This window comes from Zingiber officinale, chromosome 6B (assembly GCF_018446385.1).
Source record: "Zingiber officinale cultivar Zhangliang chromosome 6B, Zo_v1.1, whole genome shotgun sequence".
Taxonomy (NCBI): Eukaryota; Viridiplantae; Streptophyta; class Magnoliopsida; order Zingiberales; family Zingiberaceae; genus Zingiber; species Zingiber officinale.
Window position 1 is genome coordinate 52597178 of NC_055996.1, and position 24256 is coordinate 52621433.

A 24256-nucleotide genomic window follows, 5' to 3' on the forward strand; every position below is an offset into this window, starting at 1 on the left:
TATTAATTTTCTTTTATATTTTTTAATTACAGTTTTAAAATTAAATATAAAAATAAATAAATTTAGAGTGTTTAAATTAATTTTTGAGGGAAGATAAGAAAAGAAAAGTAGAATAGAGGAAAGAAATTAAAAGAGATTAACTAAATGTTACATATAAAGAAAAAAAGTGAATAGTTGTGAGGAGTAAAATTGAAAAGTGCACCTTTTGGGAAGAATAAAACTTGAATGCTCTTTTTTGGGCAACACTAAACTTGAAATACACCCTTTAAAAATACCGTATATTCAATATAAAAAATCATTTTGTCACGTTTAAATACATGGAAGCAATTGAAAATGAATATATCATTTCTATCTTTAATTTTGGTTAGAATTTTATCTACAACTTTTACAGATTCAATCAACTATTGTTATCCTCGATCTAACAATTATTATGTGGCCCTTCAGATATTTCATATCATTTTTCAATCTCAATGAACCTTCAAATCATTAAACATATCACTTTTTTTTCCTACCAAGCCAAATAACTCTCCAAACTTCATTTATCTCTGCATACTCAAAAATATATATTAAAATAATAAAGAAAGATCTTTTACTTAAACTCTTTAATTCAATATTAAATATCACACCGGACTGTTTGTCACATCTAATCATAAGCTGAAGGGAAGAACAACCCAACTTCAAGCTTTTAAAAGTAAGGAATATATTTCAATTTAATTTTTCATGACTATATATTCCATAAAGGAATAGAGGACATTTGTCGTTAATTTTTAATTTACAAATTCCAAGTATTTTATTTATAATTAAATGAAGATATTTGTACAATTTTGTCCTAGATTTTCTGTTTATTTATTTCTCGGAAACAAAGGTGTCAAATAGTTTATATTTGCTAATTAAAGGAGTCCGGATCCTAAATTTTTTTCTTTGCCCATTCTATAATTTGTACATGAGATTGTGATCAAAATTCGATTAAAGTTGACTATGATTTCCTTTAAGTTCACTTTCCTATCTATGCTATAGTTTGTGTCGAGCTAGGCGACAATTCCTGATCTCCTCTTGATCCATTCGATAATTTACATATTAGATTGTGACTAAAATTCGATTAAAATTAATTATAATCTTCTTTGAATTTATCTTCTTATTTATGTTATAATTTGAGTCAAGTCAGACGATCGAAAGCCGCTGACGAATAAATGAATTGTATGATACCGACTGAGAGTGACTCATCCACCGCCGATAATCTCCAGCCGCCTAACTCAATTTAAATTATAATTTAAATGGAATGACAAATTTAAGAGAGATAGTAATTAATTTTAATCAGATTTTTATTACGAGCCGAAGATCGAGGATTAAAGTCTATATCTTCCAAAATGTCCAATAAAACAACTAGGGATGTAAATGAGCCAAGCCGTTCGTGAGTTATTCGAATCTCGATTCGATAAAAGCTCGTTTAAGCTCGTTTAATTAGGCTCGTTAAGATAAACAAATCAAGCTCAAGCTTCACAATATTCGGCTTGTTAGCTTGTGAACATGTTCGTTAAGCTCATGAATCAATTTTTAAATAAAAAAAATAATAATTTTGATATTGAATTTATAGATTTTATACTATAATTATGAAAAAATATAGACAAATAAGTTAATTTATTTATTAGAATAAAATTATAAATTTTAACAAGAATATTATAATTTTTTTAAAATATATAATTTAGTTTTTAATAAATATTTAAATTTATAATTTATATTTATTAAATTCATTTAGACTCGATAAAAGTTCGAATAAGTTTGTAAGCCATGAATATATTCGCTAAATAAAATTCAAACTCGGCTTAATTATAAATGAGTCAAACTCAAACATCTAAGAGTTCGACTTGACTCAATTACACCCCTAAAAATAACAGACAAAATCCTCTTATCTAAATTTTACTAAGCAAAAGATGAACCATTAATTAATTTGTATGAATTTCATCTATTAAATAGATAAACTCCTCTTATCTAAATTTTTATCATCTTTTGCTAATTCTAAAGTATGATCCAATGGCTCAACACGTGGGTACTTTTTGCCTTTTCCCTTTTGGCTTTTGTCCTTATCCCTTCCCTCGTTACCACTAGTACTGCGAGTTTCAACACGTGGCGGTGAAATGTGGTCACTGCTGACGCCGTCCACCGCACGTGGGGAGGCATCCCAATGACCCAATCTCTCGCCGTTGCGTCCACGATTCTCCCATCCGTCAACATCAATCCAACGCACCACCTGGCCGTCCGATCGGATAGCCAACCATGCGGGACCAACCACGAGCGCCAACTTTCGACCGTCGATCAAGCAATACGTAACCAGCCCCGTGGAAGACTTGAACACCTAGTCAGTCAACATTCCATATCATGTCCGCCTTATTTGACGACCACACCACATTCCTCCGGTTAGATGATAAAGAATCTCATTGACCCATCGCCTGGCTCACTCACGAGTCGTGGTTTCCTACGGGCTTTGATAAGACAGTTCTGGCAAATGGAAGATAACCCTTCGAATTCAAACGGACGGACGGCGACAGAGTTTCTAGTGGGGAAGCTAGCTGTTTAATTTGGGCAGGTGGGTGGTCCATGGCTGCGTCTCGACCACACGCATGGCACTCGACAAACTAAATTGTTGAAAAAGCAACAACAACAACAATAATCCTACAAGCTTAGTACTCTCTCCTCTTCCTGGGAATCAGCAATGAAAATTAATTAATATGAATGGAGTTGCTTCCAAGGGACTCGAAGAAGCTTGATCAGCGTCACCCGATGGCGAGGGCATCGTCGGAGATGGAAGGGAGGTGCAGGAAGCACCCTGAGCACCGGCAGTCCCAAGGAGTGTGCGCCTTCTGCCTCAGGGAAAAGCTGTCTCACCTCTCCGCGTCTTCCTCCGCCAATTCCTTCGCCGCCTCTTCCTCCTCGTCTCGCAACTCCAACCTCTCTTCTTCCCCTCCCAGCAGCCAAGCCCTCGCCAAGCCTGAGCCTCTGCGGAAAAGCCGGTCGCTGGCTTTCACGATCGGGAGGCCGGGAGGTGATCAGGAAGATAAGGAGAAGAAGAAGATGAAGACGATGAAGAAGAGGAAGAAGGAAGAGGAGGAGAAGAAGAAGAAGAGCAAGAAAGGGAGCTTTTGGTCGGCGAGGTGGACTCTCTTCTGATCGATGCATGCGTTTTCTCTGCCTTAATTTGAGCAAGATTTTTACAAGCCTTTGCCTTATAAAAGTGTTCTGTACTGTGCATAAAAAAAATTCCCCCCTAAAATTTCAAAGATACAGATCAGAACTTGTACATGCAACTCTGAATAAATTTCCTTAGCTATTTAGTGATCTCAACCATGAGGTCTTTCTGTTTATTAATTGGCTGATAGATCTATCTAATTTTTCGGGATTTTAGAACACAAAACGTACTCAAGCTCGTTCTGCATGTTTCTGAGTTCCTCCTGCTTCATGAGATCAGATCAGATCATATCAGAATGCAGAGCCAAGTGAGGTTTAGCGTTGCAAGGAGGATGAAACTTGGGACGAGATCTGAACTGCACTGTTTGTGGTGATCAGTGATCACCACCGACGATTAGTCAAATTATTCACGAGCAATAATGGATGGAAGCAAGGACCAGGGATTGGGAGGAAGAAGATTCAATTGCTTTAAATTATATTGGACGTATTTGAAGGTTAAATCCCTTTAAAAAGATAGAAACTCTTCATATTTCCGATAGGTGGTTTACTTTGCATCCATGTTTTTGAACCTTAAACTCTCACAAAAAGGAATGTATACAAGTTTAACAAAGTATTAGGATTCCAAATTTTTAAGACGAGGAAGAAACAAACTGGGAGAATTATTGAAAAGTGATAAATATGGAAAAATTATTAGAATTATATCTATATCAGGTAAGAAAAATACGCTGAATTAGAAAGCATCAAAACTATGCTAACTTCTAGATTTCATATGACAACAACCAGTTAGAGGTGCCAACGTGCTATGTCGAACACGACATAAATTGCAATTGATTGATTCATTTCTTTTCCGTATTTTATCTAGTACAACCCATTTTTACGAAACATCCTGACATTGATATAGAATTAGAAAGAGGTCTACTTCGTCCATGCTTGCATTAATTGAGATCGTGTTAGCCCTAACCTAGACCAAAAGTGAGCATCATATAGACCAAATGCTGTCGAGGTCGCCTTTAGACTCCTCTCCTTCCAACTTGATATGGTGTATAATACAGGGTTCCCGGAGTATTGGGAGGTTAATATTCAAGTTGATGTGGTCGTTAAAAGTCGAGAGGAGGTGACAATAATAGACAGAAAATTCCTCTAGAACTTGGTCCCCCACGTCGCATAGCAAGTCCCAAGTCTATTCCCGGCCAGTGACTAGCCAGTCGGGTACACAGGGCTTAGTCCCTCGTGGGCATGGTTCTCGTTTCACTCCTGGTTGGTTATAGTCGGTCGGGTTTCAGATTCTCATTCCAGTCTACCCCCGGTCGGTGCCAAGGCCGGCCGGATCTCTTGGATTCCTCACTTCTCATGGGTAAGACTCCCAGCATACTCCCGACCAGCTCTACGTTGGTCGGATGTCAGGGGTCAGCCCCCTCATTACTCATGGGCATGGTTCCTAGTATACTTTCGGCTGACTCTACACTGGTCGGACCTCCAGGGCTTAGTCCCCTCATTATTCATGGGCATGACTCCCGACATACATTCAATTGGTCACAATGCTAGTCGGATACTTTGGGCTCAACTCTCTAATTCACTTTTCATGGGCATGGCTCCCTAGTCCAACACTCATGGGCGTGGCTTTCAGTTTATCTCCGGTCGGCCACAATGCCAGTTGGACACCTAGGGCTCAGTTCTCTAGTTCATTTCTCATGAGCATGTCTCCTAGTTTATTCCCGATTGGTCACAATGCTCGTCGGACTATTGCCCAAAGACAAGATTGTCAGGAAATCACAACTACTTGTCAGACACTAATAGTTATTTGTTAGGAAAAATTTCGATACTCTGCCACATGCATTAAGCGGAACCTTCCTGTACTCAATAGGAGTCCACCGTATAGCCTCTATCATCCGACACATCCTGACACCTAACATTCTCTGATATCATATAATTGCGGAGGTTATGAGAGGTAGTATAAAAGGGGAGATCCTCTCCGTTGGTCAGGTACACACGTACATACACATCCACTATTGTTCTACTTGTTCGTATGCTTTTCGCTCGACCTCTTTTTGACTTGAGTCTCGGAGTGCCTACACCGGGGACCTCTTTCCTGGTTCTCACTCTAACACCCTGTGTGAGCTATCTATTGTGTGTGCAGGTCCATGATTACCATCTCCGATTATCTCCCTTTGCTCTGCGGGAAGGTGAAAAGCCTGTGATGTATCTCTAGGTCTCAGATGCAGGTCCCTTCCTCGTCAACATACTTACCCTCATCACCGATCTCCCACCATCCAACTTAGCTTCCTGACGGGATCAAATTTAGCATCATCTGTAGGAACTTTCTCCACCTGGTCTGGGACGTGAAGATGGAGGATATTGGTAGAATCAACATCACCATGATGCCTGAAGAATTTGATCTATTCAAGAATGCCAAGCCAGAAAAAATATCAGAGAAGCAAACTGCGGATTCTCACTCACACTGAGCACCTGCAACCTCGAGGGAAGGGCTCCCCACCTCAGATGGAAGATCTAAGAGGAAGCAACCATATGACTTTCCTTGGGCACTTTTTCGAGCGTCGAGAGAAGGATCGTAAGCTTCCTCAGCCGAGAATTCACCCCCAATAGATCCGAAGAGAGGGAAGGCTCCGGCCATTCGAGAGACGCCCGAAAAACCCAGCATGCTCTTCTCTCAGAAAGTGCTTGATGAAAAGCTCCCTAGGGATTTTAAACCCCCCATCTATTAGAGAATACGGAGGCAACAATGACCTGAAGGGTCACCTCCATAAATTCCATAATGCTGCTTTGTTCAATCATTACAGTGACGCAATAAAGTGTCGAGTGTTCATGATCACTCTTTCCGACTCAACACAAAGATGGTTAAATAGACTACTAGTTGGATCTATCACCTACTTCAAAGAGTTCAAAAATACCTTCTTAAATTATTTTTCTAGTAACAGGAGAAACCAGAAGACTAATCATAGTCTATTTTCCCTCAAACAAGGAGTCATAGAGTCCCTGAGGGCATACATTAAGTGTTTCAACTAGGTGGCATTGGGCGTCCCGTCTCCCACCTCTGAGATATTAATAAGTATCTTTTCTCAAGGGTAGTTGGAAGGTGATTTCTTCCGAGCCCTCATCAGGAAGGCCACAAAGGACTTCGATGGCCTACTGGGATAAGTAGTCAAATACATTAATTTAGAGGAAGCTCAAGTCGCTTGGAAGAAAGAAGTAAAACCCTTGCTCCAACCAGTCGAGAAGAGAGGAGGCCACCACCACCTCCTGTCTGTCCTAAAGACCCTCGGCTGAATCTTCCACCAGTCCAGGATGCTAGAGTGGTGCAGCGCATCGAAGTCGTTCAAACCTCTGTCAACAAGTATGCCCTACGGGGACCTAGGTACTGCACTTACTACCGATCTCACACCCATAATATAGGAAACCGCTTCTAGCTTATCGGGATGCTCACCGAGCAGCTGAACTAGGCTTGTCCCCCGCCCAAAATCGCACCTCAACTCATGAGGTAGCAAGCTAACAACCCCAATACCTCTGGCCACCCGACCAACCCGCCTCAAGGGAGGGAAGGCCAAGAGGGCCAACTCGCAGGCCAAGGAAAGAAGCCAATGGAAACCCGGGAAAAGGAGAACCGGGGAAACGTCGCCATCCGAGATATTGGCATGATCTCGGGAGGCCCCATTGATGGCGATTCCATCAGGACTAGAAAGGTCCATGGACGTGGACTGGAGATCCATGCAGTCGGTTGCACCGTGGAGTGAGCAGCAGGGCCCCAAATCGGCTCTAGGCTCCAAGACTTGGAGGGAGTGGAGCTCCCTCACGACGATGCACTCATCATTAAAGAAGTCATTACTAATAGATGCATGGTCAGAGTTTTCATTAATGCTGGAAGCTCTGTTAACGTGCTATTTAAAAGTGCATTTGACAACATGCAACTTGACGCGAGTGACCTCCAACTCGTGGTCATTGCCCTATACAGTTCACAGGGAACAAAGTGCAACCAACTGGCTATATGAAGTTGGTCATCTCCCTAGGCGCCGAACCCCTGATGAGGACTAGGAGGACTATCTTCATAGTGGTGGATACTCTATCCTCCTACAATGTCATCTTGGGGAGACTAGCCTTACATGAATTTTGAGCGGTCGTCTCTACTTTTCACCAAAAAATAAAGTTCCTGTTAGAAGACTAACTTGGTGAAATAAGAGGAGAGCAATTGACCGCCACTACAAGAAATTTTAGATTTAACCACACCTAATAGACAACAGTTTTTCGAGAAACTGTTGTCTTTTTGCCATTTAACAACGATTTTATTGAAAATCGTTGTTGTTCACCATAATTTTTTTTAAATGACAACAGCTTTTAAAAAACTGTTGTCTAATATATGTCAAAGACAACAATTTTTAAAAACTATTGTCTAATGTATGTCAAAGACAACGGTTTTAAAAAACTGTTGTCTTTTAGTGTTGCTTATGTGATAATATACAACATTTTTATTAAACTGTTGTCTATTGAATATTGTTGAATCATAAAAACACAACAGTTTTTTTAACTTCATAAAAAAAAACCTAAAACCCACTCCAACTCCTCCTTCGCGACTCCTCCGCGAATTTTTAAAACCAAGGTTTCTTATTTTTCCCTTACTTTCCCTTCTCCACCGAATTCCTTAATCCCGAGTCCTCACTCCCGCGACACCGCCGAACCCCTTTCTTCATCGCCGACTTCTTCCCCTAAGCCTCACCTCGCGACGCCGCCCTCTCCATCCTCCCTTCCCTCTCGCGAGTTCCTGGGCGTTGCCGGCCTCTCCTCACGCCAACATCAGAGATGAGCCCCAGCCACCGGTCTCCTCTCTTCCTTGTGTGCGAGCAGGCGATCTTCTTCTTTCCCTCACGCGGACAACACAGCAGCGATCCTTCTCCCTCGCTCGAGCACTGCGGACCACAACCGTCGATCCTCTTCTCTCTGAGTCGTGCCTTAACTGGTCAGGCAAGTATACTTCCATGTGATGGTATGAGATCTGTGAGGTGATGATTAGGTTGTTAGGAGGAGTCTAATTTCTTGTTGGTGATGCCCAATTTGTGGATTGAGTCGCGATTGGATCTTCTGCCGTGATGCTCTCCGAGCCGTCCCTCTCTTCGCGATCTCCTGCCGTGATCCTCTCCCTCTCCTCGCCATCTCCTGCAGCGAGCCCTAGCAGAGGTCGGCGCGAGCCATCTCCTGCCGCGATCCTCTCCCTCTCCTCGCCATCTCCTGCCGCGAGCCCTAGCAGAGGTCGGCGCGAGCCATCTCCTGCACCTAAACCTTAGGTGGGAAAAGGTTTAAACAGGCAGAGCCCAGTCAACACAAGGAAGGATGGGGTGGAAGGCAGCTGAGAAGTTATTCAGGCACTGGAAGATCCTCAGAGGCGACAACGTAATCTTCAATTCTTTCTTTTCCACGTATCATTGTTTACCTTGGTTGAAGTTATGATTTTATCTTTTGCTAATGTTTTGTAGGTCATGATCATAAGAGGCAAGGATAAGGGTGAGACAGGTATCATCAAACGTATCATTAGATCTCAGAACAGTCATTATTGAAGGGAAAATTTTGATCTGTTCTCTGACTTTATACACCACTTATTTTGCTAAATTGAAGTGATTTTTGCCTAAAAGATTCCATATATGGACTGTATTGGTGCAGTAGTTAGATCATGAATCTAAGACCAATCACCTCATCATGGCTGTATCAAGCATTGAATCAACGCACTGGTTCTTAAATTGAAGTGTTTGTTATTTATTTAGTTGAGATCAGTTGTCAGAGATTACATTAATCTACTGAAAAATCTATATGAGATGTTGAATCGGTACACATTTCTTCAGAAATTTAGAAGTTCTTCATGATTCAGCTAAACTGACATTTTATTCTACTTTTCATTCATTCCGCATAGGTTGTTGATAGTTGAAGTTTCTATCTAGAACAATCTGGAGTTCTGCATAATCATTTTATACTTTATAATGATTTAGTGAAGTGGAAAAGTGAAATATGGTATTCTCTTGTTTGTATTAGTTTTTCCAAATCGTGCATTGGTCTCCATAATTTGACATAATCATCTGAAGGCTTGTTCAAGGTTATTGCTTGTACTTTTCATACAGGAGTAGGATTCATTTCCCATATGGCTTCCATAATTTCCATATCAATTTACATTTCCATTTGAAAGTTTGTTTCTTGTTAACATGTTATTTACACTATTCTAAAAGCTATTAATATTCTAAGGCCACCTTTGAGAATTAACAAGCTATATAGCCTAGTGTAATCTTCTGCGTGTTTTACCTTTCCAGTGCTATTGTTTACAAGTAATGTTATTTATGATCATCATAGTTCCATGTGGTAGTATGATGGGTTCACGAATTTTGATCTTTCATACTAGTACCCTTTGCTATCTGTTATCAGATTGTGTTGTTCTCATTTCAGGTGAAGAAACACATCAAACAAGGGCAAGGACATGAGGGTGGAATCTTTTCAATTGAAACCCCCCTTCATGTTTCCAATGTCCAGGTTCTTGACCCAGTTACTGGGTACAATCTCTTCAACATTGCCTCATCAGCTTGATTTTGTGTTAAATTCCCTAATTTGGTTACTCTTTATAAGTAAAATTGTTGTCGTGCAGGAAGCCATGTAAGACCAGGTATAAATATCTGGAAGACGGAACTAAAGTATGGGTCTCTAGAGGACTTGCTGCATCTGGAGCTGTAATTCCTCGTCCTGAAATACTAAAAGAAAGGCGAAAACCAAGACCTAGCTTTGGTACATTCAGTTTTACTTGATTGCTAAAGTTGCTTTCTTAAATTCAGTTGTTTATTACCCATTGGTTGCGTTAATCGATTGTCATATCAATTGAGAGGAATAAAACATTGAATTGTTATTTTATATTTATATGACAACTATAACACCCTACGGAACTCAAATACCTAATGTGGAGCTAGACCCACGTACCTGATGTCTGCCCATATCCATGGCTTTTGCAGCTGTTTGTAATGGATCTGAATTATTATCATACTTCTGTTAGGACCAAAAGTAGCTAGAGGGGGGGGGGGGTGAATAGCTCGTCGCGTTCGCTCGGTGGTCGGCGTTGCTTGTTCCTTCAAAGATGTGCAGCGGAAATACAAAGAAACAATCACACAACGCTAACACGGTTGGTTTACTTGGTATCCACCTCACAAGAGGTGACTAATCCAAGGATCCACACCAACACACACACCCTCCACTAATAAAACTCTCCTTTATGGTAACTACCAAGGGCGGAGAAGCCCTACAAGACTCAATACAAGAAGAGAGGGAGAGGATACAAGAAATACAAGCTTACAAGCTTGCAATGAGTATAAACCCTAACTCTAGCTTCTCTTCTTGGCTTTGATCCGCCTCTTGACTTGGAGAACTTCCAAGATCCTTCAAGAACTGGCGATCTGAGCTTTGTGAGTGCTGTGGAGGAGCTGGCGAGAGATCTGGAGTGAATCGATGATGAGATGCCGAAGGAATCGTGCGCCTGCGGCCTTTATTGACGCCAACGGTCGGATCCCGATCGATTCGAATGTTCCCAATCGATCGGGGAGGCTTTGGATCGATCCACGGATCGATCCGACCATGGCTCGATCGGCGGATCGATCCACGGATCGATCTGGCGCTATCGCGACGGCGTCCCAATCGATCCAGCGATCGATTGGGACATCTGATCGATCACGGATCGATCCGAGGCTCTCGCTTAGGAAGGCTGGATCGATCCATCGATCGATCCATCTCTGATCGATCCAGCGATCGATCCGGCGGGATTTTGCCCAAAACCAAGTCCCAAGCCTCTCAAACCAACATCCGGTCAACCTTGACCTGTTGGTACATCATGCCTAGCATCTAGTCATTCCTTTGACTTGCTAAGACTTCCCACCAAGTGTCTGGTCAATCCCTTTGACCCACTTGGACTTTTCTATTCATGCCAAGTATCTGGTCACTCCCTTGACCTACTTGGACTTCGATCAGATGTCTGGTCAATCCCTTTGACTTATCTGTATTTCCTCGTGCCAAGTATCCAGTCAATCCTTTGACCTACTTGGACTTTCCAACACCAGATGTCCGATCATCCTTGATCCATCTGGATTTTCCCTTGCCTGGCTTCACTCACCAGGACTTTCACCTAGCTTCACTCACTAGGGTTTTCCATCTGCCTAGCTTCACTCACTAGGGCTTTCACCTGGCTTCACTCACCAGGACTTTCACCTAGCTTCACTCACTAGGGTTTTCCATCTGCCTAGCTTCACTCACTAGGGTTTTCAATCTGCCTAGCTTCACTCACTAGGACTTTTAATTTGCCTGGCTTCACTCACCAGGACTTCCATTCTACCTAACATCCCAGTTAGGACTTCCCAGTCAAGTATCCGGTCAACCTTGACCTACTTGACTCTTCTTCAATCAATTTCTTATTGTCAAACATCTAAACTCAAACCAAGACTCAGCTTGGTCAACCAGGTCAACCTTGACCTGAGGGATGTTGCACCAACAACTTCAACTATCTTATGCAGTTGGTCCCAAGGATACACCAGTTGAACTAGTACTCGAAAAGACATACGATGCTAAAGCTGGAATTGGCATGCCTGATTAGGGCTGTAAATGAACCAAGCGTTCGTGAACAAGCTTAGTGTTCGTCTTGGTAAGAGCTTGTTTATGTTCGTTCACTATACATAAGATTAATTAAACAAATAAGCTTGAACAACTCATTAAGCTAAACAAACAAGCTTGAACACATATGTGTTCAGCTTGTTAACGTTCGTGAACAATGTTTATGAACAATGTTCGTGAACAATGTTCATGAACCATATTGATTAATAAAACTCTTTTCAATATTCTACATAAATAATAAAATTAAATTAAATTAAATTAAATTAAATTAAATAAATAAATTTAAATTATCAATCTTAATAACCAATCAAACAATTAAAAGTTTTAAACAATCAAACAAGCTTGAATTGAGAGTTTGATAACATCTAAACGAACCAAGCTCAAACCAAGCTCAAGCCAAGCTCGAACCAAGCTCAAGCCAAGCCTGAATTGAGAGCTTGATAACATCTAAACGAACCAAGCTCAAGCCAAGCTTCAAACAAGCTCAAGCTCATAAAAAATAAACCAAGCCAAGTTTGAACACTCATTTCAAAAGCTTGGTTCATTTTAAGCTAGGTTCGGCTCGGCTCGGTTATCTTATCAAACAAACTTGAACACCCCAAAGCTCGACTCGGCTCGGCTTGTTTACAACCCTATGCCTGATCTCTAGAAGTCCTCGATAAGGGAAAATCATTCTCTCATCTGCATTATCATCGAGGAAGTTCAGATCGTGCTTAATTTGGCGACATATGTTTCTTGTTCAAATATGCACCGTGACTTTGATTTGTTTAGGTTCAACTCTTGCATGATAAATGTCAACGCTATTACTTAATTTTGCTAGCACAGCTGTGCTGTTAGTTAGAATTTCACGACTAAGTGATGCCTATTGAAACACTTTCAAGTGTAAACTGAAATCGTGTTGCATTACTTGTTCTCGATGAACACTTGACTATGGTTAATCTCATTGACTATGGTTAATGACTGAGTAATAGAATTTCACGCTATTACTACTATTTGAGTTTTTGTAAAACTGAAATTTCCAAGAGATCTATTTTTTATGCCATTTACTCCTGGGAAATGACTTAACTTGCAATCATATGCTATTTACCTTAGGAAAAAGATAATGACCCTGTTTCTGTGAAAGGAGAAGAAAAGAGAAGCTAGGAGGGAGGAGAAACCAGAAAAGGCTGCAGTTTAGAAGATGCACAGGCTGTTTAGAAGATGCACAGGTAGAGAAGACGTGCTCCAACAAAACATGATATTTTGGACTTTGTATATATGTGTGATATATATAAACTTTTGGCTGTGTAAACTTTTGTGATGTTTGAATGTTGATGTTAGGATGATGATGTTTGGTACTTTAATGAAATTTGCATTGTAAATATTGATTATGTAGGTTTTTTATCAATGAAATTTGCACTGGATGAAATTTACACTGGATGATGATGTTTTTATTGTCAAAATGTTGTATATTGTACCCATAGACATCAGTTTAAATATGTCAAACTGTTATCAATGGAGTTAAAAGACAACAGTGACAAACTGATGTTAATTAACATTGTTCGCTAAAAAGACAACGGTTTTTATCCGTTGTCAAACCGATGTCATTGGCAAAAAAGACAACGGTTTTTAGCCGTTGTCATATACAGTTCAAAACTGTTGTTGAAGAGCCTACGCATACGCTCAAAGACAACGGTGAAAAACTGTTGTCTTTGAAGGAAAAGACAACAGTTTTTCACCGTTGTAAAAATGTTGTCTTTGTCTTCAAAGACAACGGTTAAAAACTGTTGTCTTTGGGCACCCCTTTTAACAACACGGCCTTTAACAACAGTTCAAAATGGGCTACGACAACGGTGAAAACCCGTTGTTGTAAGTCTTTTTTCTTGTAGCGCGCGCAAAGGTGTTATGTGGATATAGTAAATATTGGAGCGTACCAGGCTCAAAAAATCTAGGACAGAGGGATGCACGCCATCCAGGAGGAACCTCTGCCTATGCCCGAAGAGCCAATCCAATAGCAGGAAGTGTAGCTACACCTCAACATGTCTAAAAGCATTACAAAAATAGCAGCCGGCCTGCCACTTGAAACTAAGAAGAGTCTGGTGGACTGCTTAGTATGGAACTGGGATGTCTTCACTTGGTCTCTTAAGGAGTTGATATGAGTGGCCCCAGCAGTGGCAGAACACAAGCTCCACCTTATGCCTGATTCCTGACAGAGGAATAGAGACTTTTTGGCCAACCAAAATAAAATCATCCAATCGGAAATGGACCAGCTCCTTGAAGTAGGACATGTTTGGCAGGTGCAGTTCTCCTCTTAGCTCGCCAATGTCGTCCTAGTGGCCAAGTCTTAATAAGGGGCGAGTCTGCTTCAACTTTCACAATCTCAATAAGGCAAGTCCCAAAGACTGCTATTCGCTCCCCTGGATCGACCAGAAGGTAGACTCTACTTTGGGGTACGAACTAATCTGCATGTTAGACACTTATTAGGGATACCATCAGATCCTCCTCGCCCCTGGAGGACTAGGAGAAGGTTAGTTTCATCATCGTGGATGATACTTTATATTATACAATTATGTCGTCTAGACTAAGAAATATAGGGTAGATATATCAACGGATGATAGACAAGATCTTTTGGAAGAAGATTGGGAGGAATGTCAAAGTCTACGTAGACAACATCCTTATCAAGTCAGGCCGAGAGATATATCTTATATAGATGTTGAAGAAATGTGTGGTACCCTACGACAGTATAAGTTAAAGATAAACCCCTTGAAATGCATGTTTGGAGCTAAGGGGAAAATTTCTGGGATATCTGATCACCGAGCAGGGAATTGAAGCCGCCAACACAGAAAATTAAAGGTGCAGGTGCTTCGGGATATACAAGCTCCACAGAATCTCAAAGAGGCCTAGAAGTCGATGGATCAGATCACGACGCTATTAAGATTCATATCCCAATCGACTGACCAAGCTCTCCCATTTTTCAAAGTACTCTGCCAGACAATAAAGTTTCGGTGTTATGAGGAGTGCAACAAGGCCTTTAAGGAGCTGAAGTTGTACTTGGAAGCCCTGTCTTCCTTCTTTAAGTCTATTGCAAGAGAACCACTTTGGTTATACTTATCTGCTATCCAGGAGACCGTAGGGTGGTTTTGGTCAAAGAACATGATAATATACAATGACCAGTGTATTTCTTTAGTCATCTATTGAAAGGGAGCCGAGTCCCGTTATACCGTGCTCGAAAAGTTGGCCTACGCTTTGGTCCTCACTGTTCGCCGCTTGTGACCTTATTTCATGGCACACTCAATAATGGTTCTCACCAATAGCTCATTCGAAAGAGTCCTCACCAACCTTGACGCAGCTGGCCGACTCATTAAATGGACTATCAAGCTGAGCAAATATGATATACACTATTAGCCTCAGACAACCATTAAGGCCAAAGCTTTGGCAAATTTCTTAACCGAGGTTCATCAGCCTTAGTCCGAAGAAACATGGAAAATTTATATTGACAGGTCTTCCACTCGTTCCACTCGACAAGGAAGTGGTGTAGGTGTCCTCCTTATATCCCCACGACATTATGCAGTTATTCATCCGGTTGAACTTCCGAGCTTCTAATAATGAGGTCGAATACAAAGCCTTACCAGCCGAGTTACAAGCAGTTAGCCACGTAGGAGCCACCCGAGTAATTATCCACTCTGACTCTCAACTTGTGGCTCAGCAAGTGATGGGCATCTTCAAAGTTAATAGAGAAAGAATTGATTATATTCTTTAGAAAATCCATCAGGGTTATTGTGGTAACCATGTTGGAGGGAGAATGTTGGCTTGCAAGGTGTTAATAGTTGAGTATTTCTAGGCCACTCTATAGGCAGATGCCAGCCGGTTGGTAGCTACTTGAATTTCTTGTCAAAAACATCAAAATATACATCACCGACCAACCGAGCCTTTGAAGACATCGATAGTTTCTTGCCTCTTCGACCAATGGGGGATATATATTGTTAGTTTATTTCCCCATCACCCTGGCCTAGAAGTAATTCCTACTCGTAGCCATGGATTATTTCTATTGGCACAGCGGGGCTGACAAAAGGGGGTGAATTGTCTATGTGAAAACCAAACAAGTCTTTCCTAATATTTCGACTTGGATTAGTAGCAGTAGCACAATTATAATAAAAATAAATGAACAACTTTAAAAGAAAAGAGACAAAAGAGTTATTTGATTATAACCAAGGTAGTTGTTAATCCAAAGCAAATACAAGTACTAAATAAGTCTTTTTCGGTGAAGGCGGAGAAGCTTCTTACACTTGTTGAACACTCAGAAAGTTATTAGTAAATAAATACTAGAGTTGATTATTCTTTCGTAGGTCCAAGGGTCTTTTTATAGTCCTTGAAAAAAGTTATCCGTGTTGGAACCCGTTGTTATTTTGGTGTGATCAACCAAGTTAAGTTAGGTTCTGTATTGTTTTGATCCATGTGTCTAAGTGTGCAGGAGCTTAGGAGCACAGAAAATCGAGCGAAAGACGCAGCTAGCGAGAATGATGGCATGGGAAGGGAGCCGACGGGCTCGGTGCATCCGAGGGATGAGGTGTTGTAGAAGAGTACACCGGTGGACGAGAAGAATGTACGCAATGTTCGAGGAATGAGAATCCAGAGTGGAAGTCTACTCGAGGAGAAGCCAAAAATTGGGTTCGAGTAAGCCCTATTTCGGTTGGCCGCAATCACCCAGGTGATCGGAGCAGCAGAAGAGTGTATGGAGGCTATACTTGCTGCTAGAGGCGCCTTCAAAAGACATTGAAGGCGCCTCCGAGGTGCCCACGCTCCTTCTATGGGCGTGGAAGGCGCCCTCCATGAGTATGGAAGGCGCCCTCCACTACGCCTTGCTGGAGGCACCCTCCAACCCCTTTAGAGGCATCCTCAATGTATGGATAAGATTTCCAGGAGGTATAAAAAGGCTCTTGGAGCTAAGAAATAGAACAACAACTGTTGTAATCACTTTCCTAGTCTTTTCTGAGCTTTCATTGTGTGTAAAAGACTTCTCTACTTTCAGAGAAGGAGATTCTTAGTGAGATTTGCAACCGCCTTGGATTAACAACCGCCTAGGTTGTAACTAAGTAAATAGTGCCCTTTTACTTATTTTTTAAGTTGTCATTTCAGTTTATAATTGCCTCACTAATCTCAGTCCAAGGATAGAGGAAGGGTGTATTTTTCTGTTTCAAGCGATTCAACCCTCACTTGCCGGCCCCGCTACGCCAACAAGTGGTATCAGAGCACAACCGCTTCAGAAGGACTAGCTGCCGACTGAAGCATCAAGATCAAGACAAATTTTAGTATTTTTATTATTAGGGGATTTATAGGAACTCATAGGAACTGATTTTATATCATTTCGAGCTCTCTAGGTACCTTAACCGGCCTTGAAATTTTTAAATTTATAAATAAAATAAATGTCAAATCTGCGATAAATTTTGAAATTCGTCATAGAATCTGCAACAAATTTAAAATTCATCACAGATCTACAACGAATTTTAGTATTCATCGTAGATTATATGGCGAATTTCAAAATTCATCGTAGATTGTAAATATTTTTTTAAAAAATAAACTTTTCGAAGCTGATTCAGATACCTAGAGAGCTCGAAATGATATGAAACCAGTTCGTATGAGTTTTTATAAATCCCCTGATCATAAAAATACTCTCAAATGTATATTTTACTTAATATATTGAGATCATTAATTTTATGAAGGAGAATAACATATTTTGGACACCTTTATGGTAAAAAAAATCAACGGTTGGTAAAATTAGTGGATGAGGATATTTGTAAAATCAGTGAATCTATAGAAACTAGTTTCATCTAATTCCAAGTACTCTAAGTACCTCAACCAGCCTCGAAAAGTTCGAAGTTATAAATAAAATAAATGTCAAATCTATGACGAATTTCAAAATTCATCGTAGATCTGTAACAAATTTTTATATTCGTCGCAGATTCTGTGACGAATTTCAAAATTCGTCGCAGATTGTAAATATTTTTATTTTAAAAAATAAAATTTCCGAAGCCAGTTGAGGTATCTAGAGAACTCGGAATGACATAAAACCAGTTCCTATGGGGTTCTATAAATCCCTTGATCATAAAAATGCCCTAAAATGTATATTTTACTTAATATATTGAGATAATTACTTTTATGAAGGTGAATAATATTTTTCAGACATATTCATGGTAAAAAAAATCACCGGTTGGATAAAATTAATGGTTGAGGACATTTATAAAATCAGTGGATTTATAGGAACTAATTTTATCTCATTTTGAGCTCTCTAGGTACCTCAGCCAGTTTCGGAAAGTTTAAATTTATAAATAAAAAATGTCAAATCTGCGATGAATTTTGAAATTCATCGTAGATTCTGCAACGAATTTCAAAATTCATTATAAATTGTAAATATTTTTTTTTAAAAAAAATATACTTCTGAAGCCGATTGAGATACCTAGAGAGCTCGAAATGATATAAAATCTGTTCCTATGGGTTCCTATAAATCTCTTGATAATAAAAATACCCATAAAAAATAATTTGACCACCTATATTTTTTCTTAATTTTCTAAATTAATTACGTGCATGTAAGACATTGTTAAATTTTATATAAAGTTGTAGTTTAATAAGTCGTACTTTTTTTGAAATATCTTAAGATAGTCGAGGAATAATATGAAATAAGTTCCTATGGGTTCCTATAAATCTCCTGACCATAAAAATGCCCTGAATATTTTACCCAATATATTGAGATCATTGATTTTATGAAGGTGAATAATATTTTTCGAACACCTTCACTGTAAAAAAATCATCGATTGAATAAAATTTATAGTTGAGGACATTTAAAATCAGTGGATTTATAAGAACCCGTAGAAACTGATTTCATCGCATTTTGATCTCTTTCAATCGACCTCGGAAATTTTAATTTTATAAATAAAAAAATATCAAATCTGCAACGAATTTTTAAATTCATCGCAAATTGTAATTTTTTTTAAAAGATAAATTTTCCAAAGCCAGTTGAGGTATCTAGAGATCTCAGAATAATATAAAACCAGCTTCTATGGGTTCCTATAAATCCGCTAATCATAAAAGTGCCCTCAAATGTATATTTTACCCAATATATTGAAATTATTGATTTTATGAAGGTGAATAACATTTTTTGAACACTTTCACAGTAAAAAAAAAATCACTGGTTAGGTAAAATTAGTAGTTGAGGACATTTATAGAAATAATGGATTTATAGGAACTCATATTAACTAGTTTCATTTCATTTTGAGCTCTCTAGGTACCTCAATCGCTTTAGAAAATTCAAATTTATAAATAAAAAAGATGTTAAATCTGTGACGAATTTTGATATTTTTCGTAGATTCTGCAATAAATTCCAAAATTCATCTCAAATTGTAAATATTTTTTTTAAAACAATAAAATTTCATGATGAATTTTTGGATTTGTGCAACTAATTTACTTTGTTGCAAAAAAAAGTTTTTAATCCACTTGATACCCTTTCCCCTTTGCCCTAATTTTCCTTGGAGGAGGCCGCGCGTGTAGGAGATTTCGTTGTCATGATTTCCGACAAGGTAAGGTCTTCACCTCTCTCTTCCAACTCCGACGAGTCTCCCGACACTCGGCCGACGGCAACTGCCACTGGTCGACCGCGGGAACATGCGGCTGGCCCTGGCGAGGGAGGAGTCTGAAGCACAAGAGGGATTGCTCCTGGCGAGGGACATCCGGTGATGATGTTGAGCGGAAGGCATCAGTTATGGTATCATCGTTAAAATCATCGTTGAAGGAAGTGTGTAGCCTAGAAGGCTTGATGGAGAGAATGGAGCTCTATATGAGCGAAAAAGTTGCAAGGAGGCCCTCATTAGGATGAGTCAAGTTTGCAAGGTTAGCAGCAGCTGAAACCTTTCAACTTACTCATTGCATTCACATTTTACTGTTTATTGAACTTTGTGTAATGCTCAATTTATCCTAACATGTTGTGGCTTCCCGATTAGTTTCTCAAAGACCAACAGATTGTTTGCTTGATGAATAATTATCAGTTGCAGTCCTTGTCCTTTGTACTGTGCCTTGGCTGGAACGTTATGGAAGAAATTGTAATGGTTATTTAATTTAATCTTGATGTAATCATTGTATGTAAAGTTTGTAGCTTAGTTAATATATCATACGTACTTCTTCACGGACTAAAACATCATCAGTGTGTTTCTTTTGAAGTTTGCTGGTGATTCTTATATGTTAAAGAAATTGTTATTGCTAAAGACAGATTTCTCATTTCATATTTCATATTTCATTATTTAGAGCATAGATGAAGGAAGACTGAAAATGAAAGCAAGCTGCCCAATTGTAACCGATCTCAGGTTGAAGGAAAATGCAATTAGAACTTAATGAGCTATAATCCAATGTGGCTCTGTGTTGGATTGCATATAATATTTGGCGATTACTCTTTTCTTTCTAATGAAGAAGGAAAATCAGATGAAGAGTTTGTATTTCTCGAGATGGTAATAGAAACACAATTCTTTTCTCAAGTGGAACTTGCAAGATCTTTTGCATATAATAAGTTGGTTGAGGGCATGCATAAGACAGGTTATCATGAAGCTTTGGGAAGTGTGATCTTGAAGAGATTTTTGTTGCTTGTCGTTTCACTTGACAAAGTTAAGTCTGAGTGCACTCTTCCTACAAAATATGGGATTGATAGTATTGATGGTGGTTCTCCTCTTTTGTTTTTTCTTCATTCCCATTTAAAATCAAGTTAGCAAGTTATCCATGATAGGTTTCTGAAATAGAAAGAGCAGATATCACTAATCATTATTGTCTATTAAGTTAATGTAGAGAGATGTTTATTCTTATTTCTTCATTGCTCTGATTGTTCTTTCTTTTTTTTTTTTGAAAATTTTCAGAGTTTCTATCAAAAATAATGCATGGGGAAGGAAATCTTCTAGTACATCTTCTCACTCTGGGTTACAAAGTGAATCACCAGCAAGTAATATGGTTTCATGTTCATCCAATTTTATAGCCATCTTTTGAAAATGCTTTCAGCTACTTTTTGTTATGCAGTTCCATTTTTTGTTTACGCTTCTCATTTGTGTGCTTTGTATGTTTAACAAACATCTCTTTACTAACAGAATCCAATTTCAGAATATGAGTTTAATGTGAAAGATTTATCTGAAGAAATTCAGGATGGTGTAGTGCTTTCTAGGGCTATTCAAGTATTGCAAAATGATGCATCTATACTATAAGTAAGACTCTTCATATTAGTAACTTGTTAACAGATATTTTCGTGCTTCAAGTGTTCAACTAAAATCCTTTGTGATTGACTTCAACAAAAATTAATGGTTTCTCCAAACACAAGTAAAAAGAAGTTGCAGATGGTGGTGTAAATCTTGTTGTATGAATATTATTTATCTCATAATTAGTAGTTTTGAAGATTAATTATTTGATTATGAATATTTCTTTTTTTTTGTTAATACTGTTAATTTGTTTGAAAGTTAGATGCAATGAAAATTAATGTCGGAGTAAGTAAAAATTATTTTTTGTGTTCATATGTAGTAAGTTATTTCTTGTGATCATTGGTATTGTTTATATTTTTATTTTGATGCAGGAAAAAAAGGATATTGGAAGGAGATAGAGAAGATTTAGTGATGTTTGGATATTTGTTGATGTATGGATAGTTTAGAACTTCTTATGTTGTTTGGATTTTATGGATATTTTGTGATGTTTGGATTTGATGTGTAAATTGTAATTTGATTTAATGTATAATTTTATTTTGTTAGATATGAAATGTTATATACGATGTGTATGAATTTGGTGCATAATTTGATAGATATTTTTGTATTAACCAGATTAAATGCAGAAATTAATTAATTCTGGCTATTTTTTTTATTACATTTTGCGATGAAAAAAATTTCATCACAAATCCATTTTTGATTGTCGCAGAAATCTACGATGAATCTAAAAATTTGTTGCAGAATCCGCAACGAATCTAAAAATTTGTCGCATAATCTATGACAAATCTAAAAATTTGTCACAGATTCTGCGACGAATCTAAAAATTCATGGTAGAATCTACGACGAATCTAGAAATTCGTCGCTGAATCTAAAAATTTGTCGCAGATTCTGCGACGAATCTAAAAATTCGTCATAGATTCTGCAACAAATTTGTAAATTTGTCGTTGATTTGCAAAAAAATTTGTGTTGAAATAATTTTCGTCGTAAATCTACCATAATGTATAAAAAAACATCGCTAGATTTTGCGACGAACTTCCAAATTCGTCGCAAAATCTGTAACGAATCTGGAAGTTCATTGCATATTCTTCGATGAATCTAGAAGTTCGTCGCAGATTCTATGACAAATCTAGAAATTCGTCGCATAATCTACGTTGAAATTCCATATTCATTGCCAAAATCAAAATTCATTGCAAATATGAGTTTATAAATTTTGTGATGTTCCAACTAATTTTGTGACGAAAATATAATTTGTCGTAAATTTTGCAACAAATTCTTATTTTCGGTGCAAATATCAACAACAAATTTGAAAATTCGTTACAAAATCTATGAAGATAATAATTTGTCGCAGATCTACGTTTCTAAATTTCACGGTATTTCCAACTAATTTTGTGACGAAAATAAAATTCATCACAAATTTTGCGACGAATTTCTTATTTTCATCGCAAATATTTAGGGACGAGTTTTCTACGATGAATTTTTTTGTTGCAAATTATTTTTGAAACGATTTTTTTTTTTAAATTCCTCGTCAAATTCATCGCAAAAAACCTTTTTTTTTCTAGTGTCAACTTGTTCTAGAAGAAGCTTGTGGTGGACGAGAAGAAGTTGTAGCATAAATGCTTATTAAAAATAACGTATAAAGAGAAAAACAAACACTAGAGTGGAAGAGCTTATGATCGAGAATGGAGTGACAACGTCGAGATTGTTTGCGGTGTAAATTTGGCAAGCTTCCGACCCGTTCGAGAAGAAGCTTCTTGCGGACGAGAAGAAGGGGGTTGCCAACAACTATTAGCTTCGACGAAAGCTCCTGTGCTGCAAAGGAAGGAGCGAGAGTGAGAAAAAATTTGGAAAAGTAGAGTGAAGATTTTGAATGGAGGACGAAAGGGGAAAAAGAATAAAAGGAATTTAATAATATAGAAAAATTGAGTTGGCAATGCAACATGAACGCATCTCTCACTGTCACCCAGGAGGTGTCAGGTAGGATATCATTTCTAGTATATATATTTAAATAAAGATATGTGATAGGAGAGTGTGACCCATTAAAAAGAAGTTGAGAATTTTTTAAAGATACATAAATTGTTGAATGTGAGCTCATAAAAAATGTTGTTGGGAGGTGTTTGTTTTTTTTAGTAGAGAGAAGATTGAAGATTTTTGCTTCTGATGTAGCAATATATGGCATTTGGAAAACACAAAAAAAATCACTTTTGAGGTTCTTGTATGAGAGATACCCTTAGTCCTTTGTTTTTGTAATGTAAGTATCTAGACCTTAGGCTCAACTAATTTTGGAGGTGTACGACCTTCTCCCTCGGTTCACCCATTAGATAAATCCAGAAGAGTAAGTGATTCCTCATCCAACAATTAACGTTCTAAATTTTTTATTCCACTAGTGGAAATTATCCTATAATACATCATAGTTGGAATTTAAACTATGAATACTTAAGTAGTTTGTTGAATGCCTTACCATTGTATCATGCCCGAGAGGCTGCATGTAGTCCTTTCATGTTTGAGTCAAATTTCAAATGACCTAAAATTAAAGTTAGAATTGAAAATTAAGATAAGACTAGTTGGTTCAAGCAATTTTTCTTAAATCTATTGTCAAACCAAGTGTAACCAAAGAACTTTTCATGTAAATAAGAATCCATATTTGATCACTTTTTTTTTCTTCTAAGTCTCACAAGGAATAACCACCATATTTAACAAGGAATTCTCTATCTCTTTTATATGATTTGTAATATCAACATCAATCCTATTATTATCACCTAAGCATAATCGAATAAGCTACCTAGGTTGGGTTTCTTCTAATAGATGAGCTCATTGAAACATTGCCTAAGAGTCATGCCAAACGAGAATCGTGGTAGTCATGAACTATTATGATTCTTAACCATGAACATCATTGAAAACATTGCCGAAGAGAATTGCCACTTATTGAGAAATTCAATTTATTTATCATTTGTAACATGTTTTTGAGTATTTTCAACAAAAGATTTGTGATCAATTGGTGTAAGATTTCGGGAATGTTAGCCTAAATGTATTAGTGTTTGTTTCTTCGATAAATTAGAGAAATTATTTTAAATCCCTCATGTAAATATTATTATCTAATTGCTCCTAAGATTTTTTAGAAATAAAAAGTTCAAAAATGAGTATAATTCCTCTTAAATTCAACACTTTAAAGTAGAATCGATTATATTTTCTATCAAAATTACCCCTCATATTTTTTAGGTAAAAAAAGTCTAAAAATGTGTATAATT

General features: G+C 38.2%; 1 protein-coding gene and 1 long non-coding RNA gene across 3 annotated transcripts; both read left to right on the forward strand.

Annotated features, from left to right (window-relative positions):
• Window positions 1-8380: 8380 nt before the first annotated feature.
• LOC121990974 (50S ribosomal protein L24-like) lies at window positions 8381-11797 on the forward strand. The gene is made up of 5 exons (XM_042545012.1): window positions 8381-8580; window positions 8664-8742; window positions 9575-9722; window positions 9815-9951; window positions 11718-11797. The coding sequence occupies exons 1-5, from the start codon at window positions 8521-8523 to the stop codon at window positions 11795-11797; spliced, it is 504 nt and encodes a 167-aa protein (XP_042400946.1). The 5' UTR covers window positions 8381-8520.
• A 7440-nt stretch (window positions 11798-19237) lies between these two features.
• LOC121992434 lies at window positions 19238-21024 on the forward strand. 2 transcript variants are annotated; one of them, XR_006114910.1, is made up of 2 exons: window positions 19238-20438; window positions 20685-21024. It is a non-coding gene; the product is annotated as an uncharacterized LOC121992434 (long non-coding RNA). The 2 variants fall into 2 exon arrangements; XR_006114909.1 differs by having other exon boundaries at window positions 19238-19674.
• Window positions 21025-24256: the final 3232 nt, after the last annotated feature.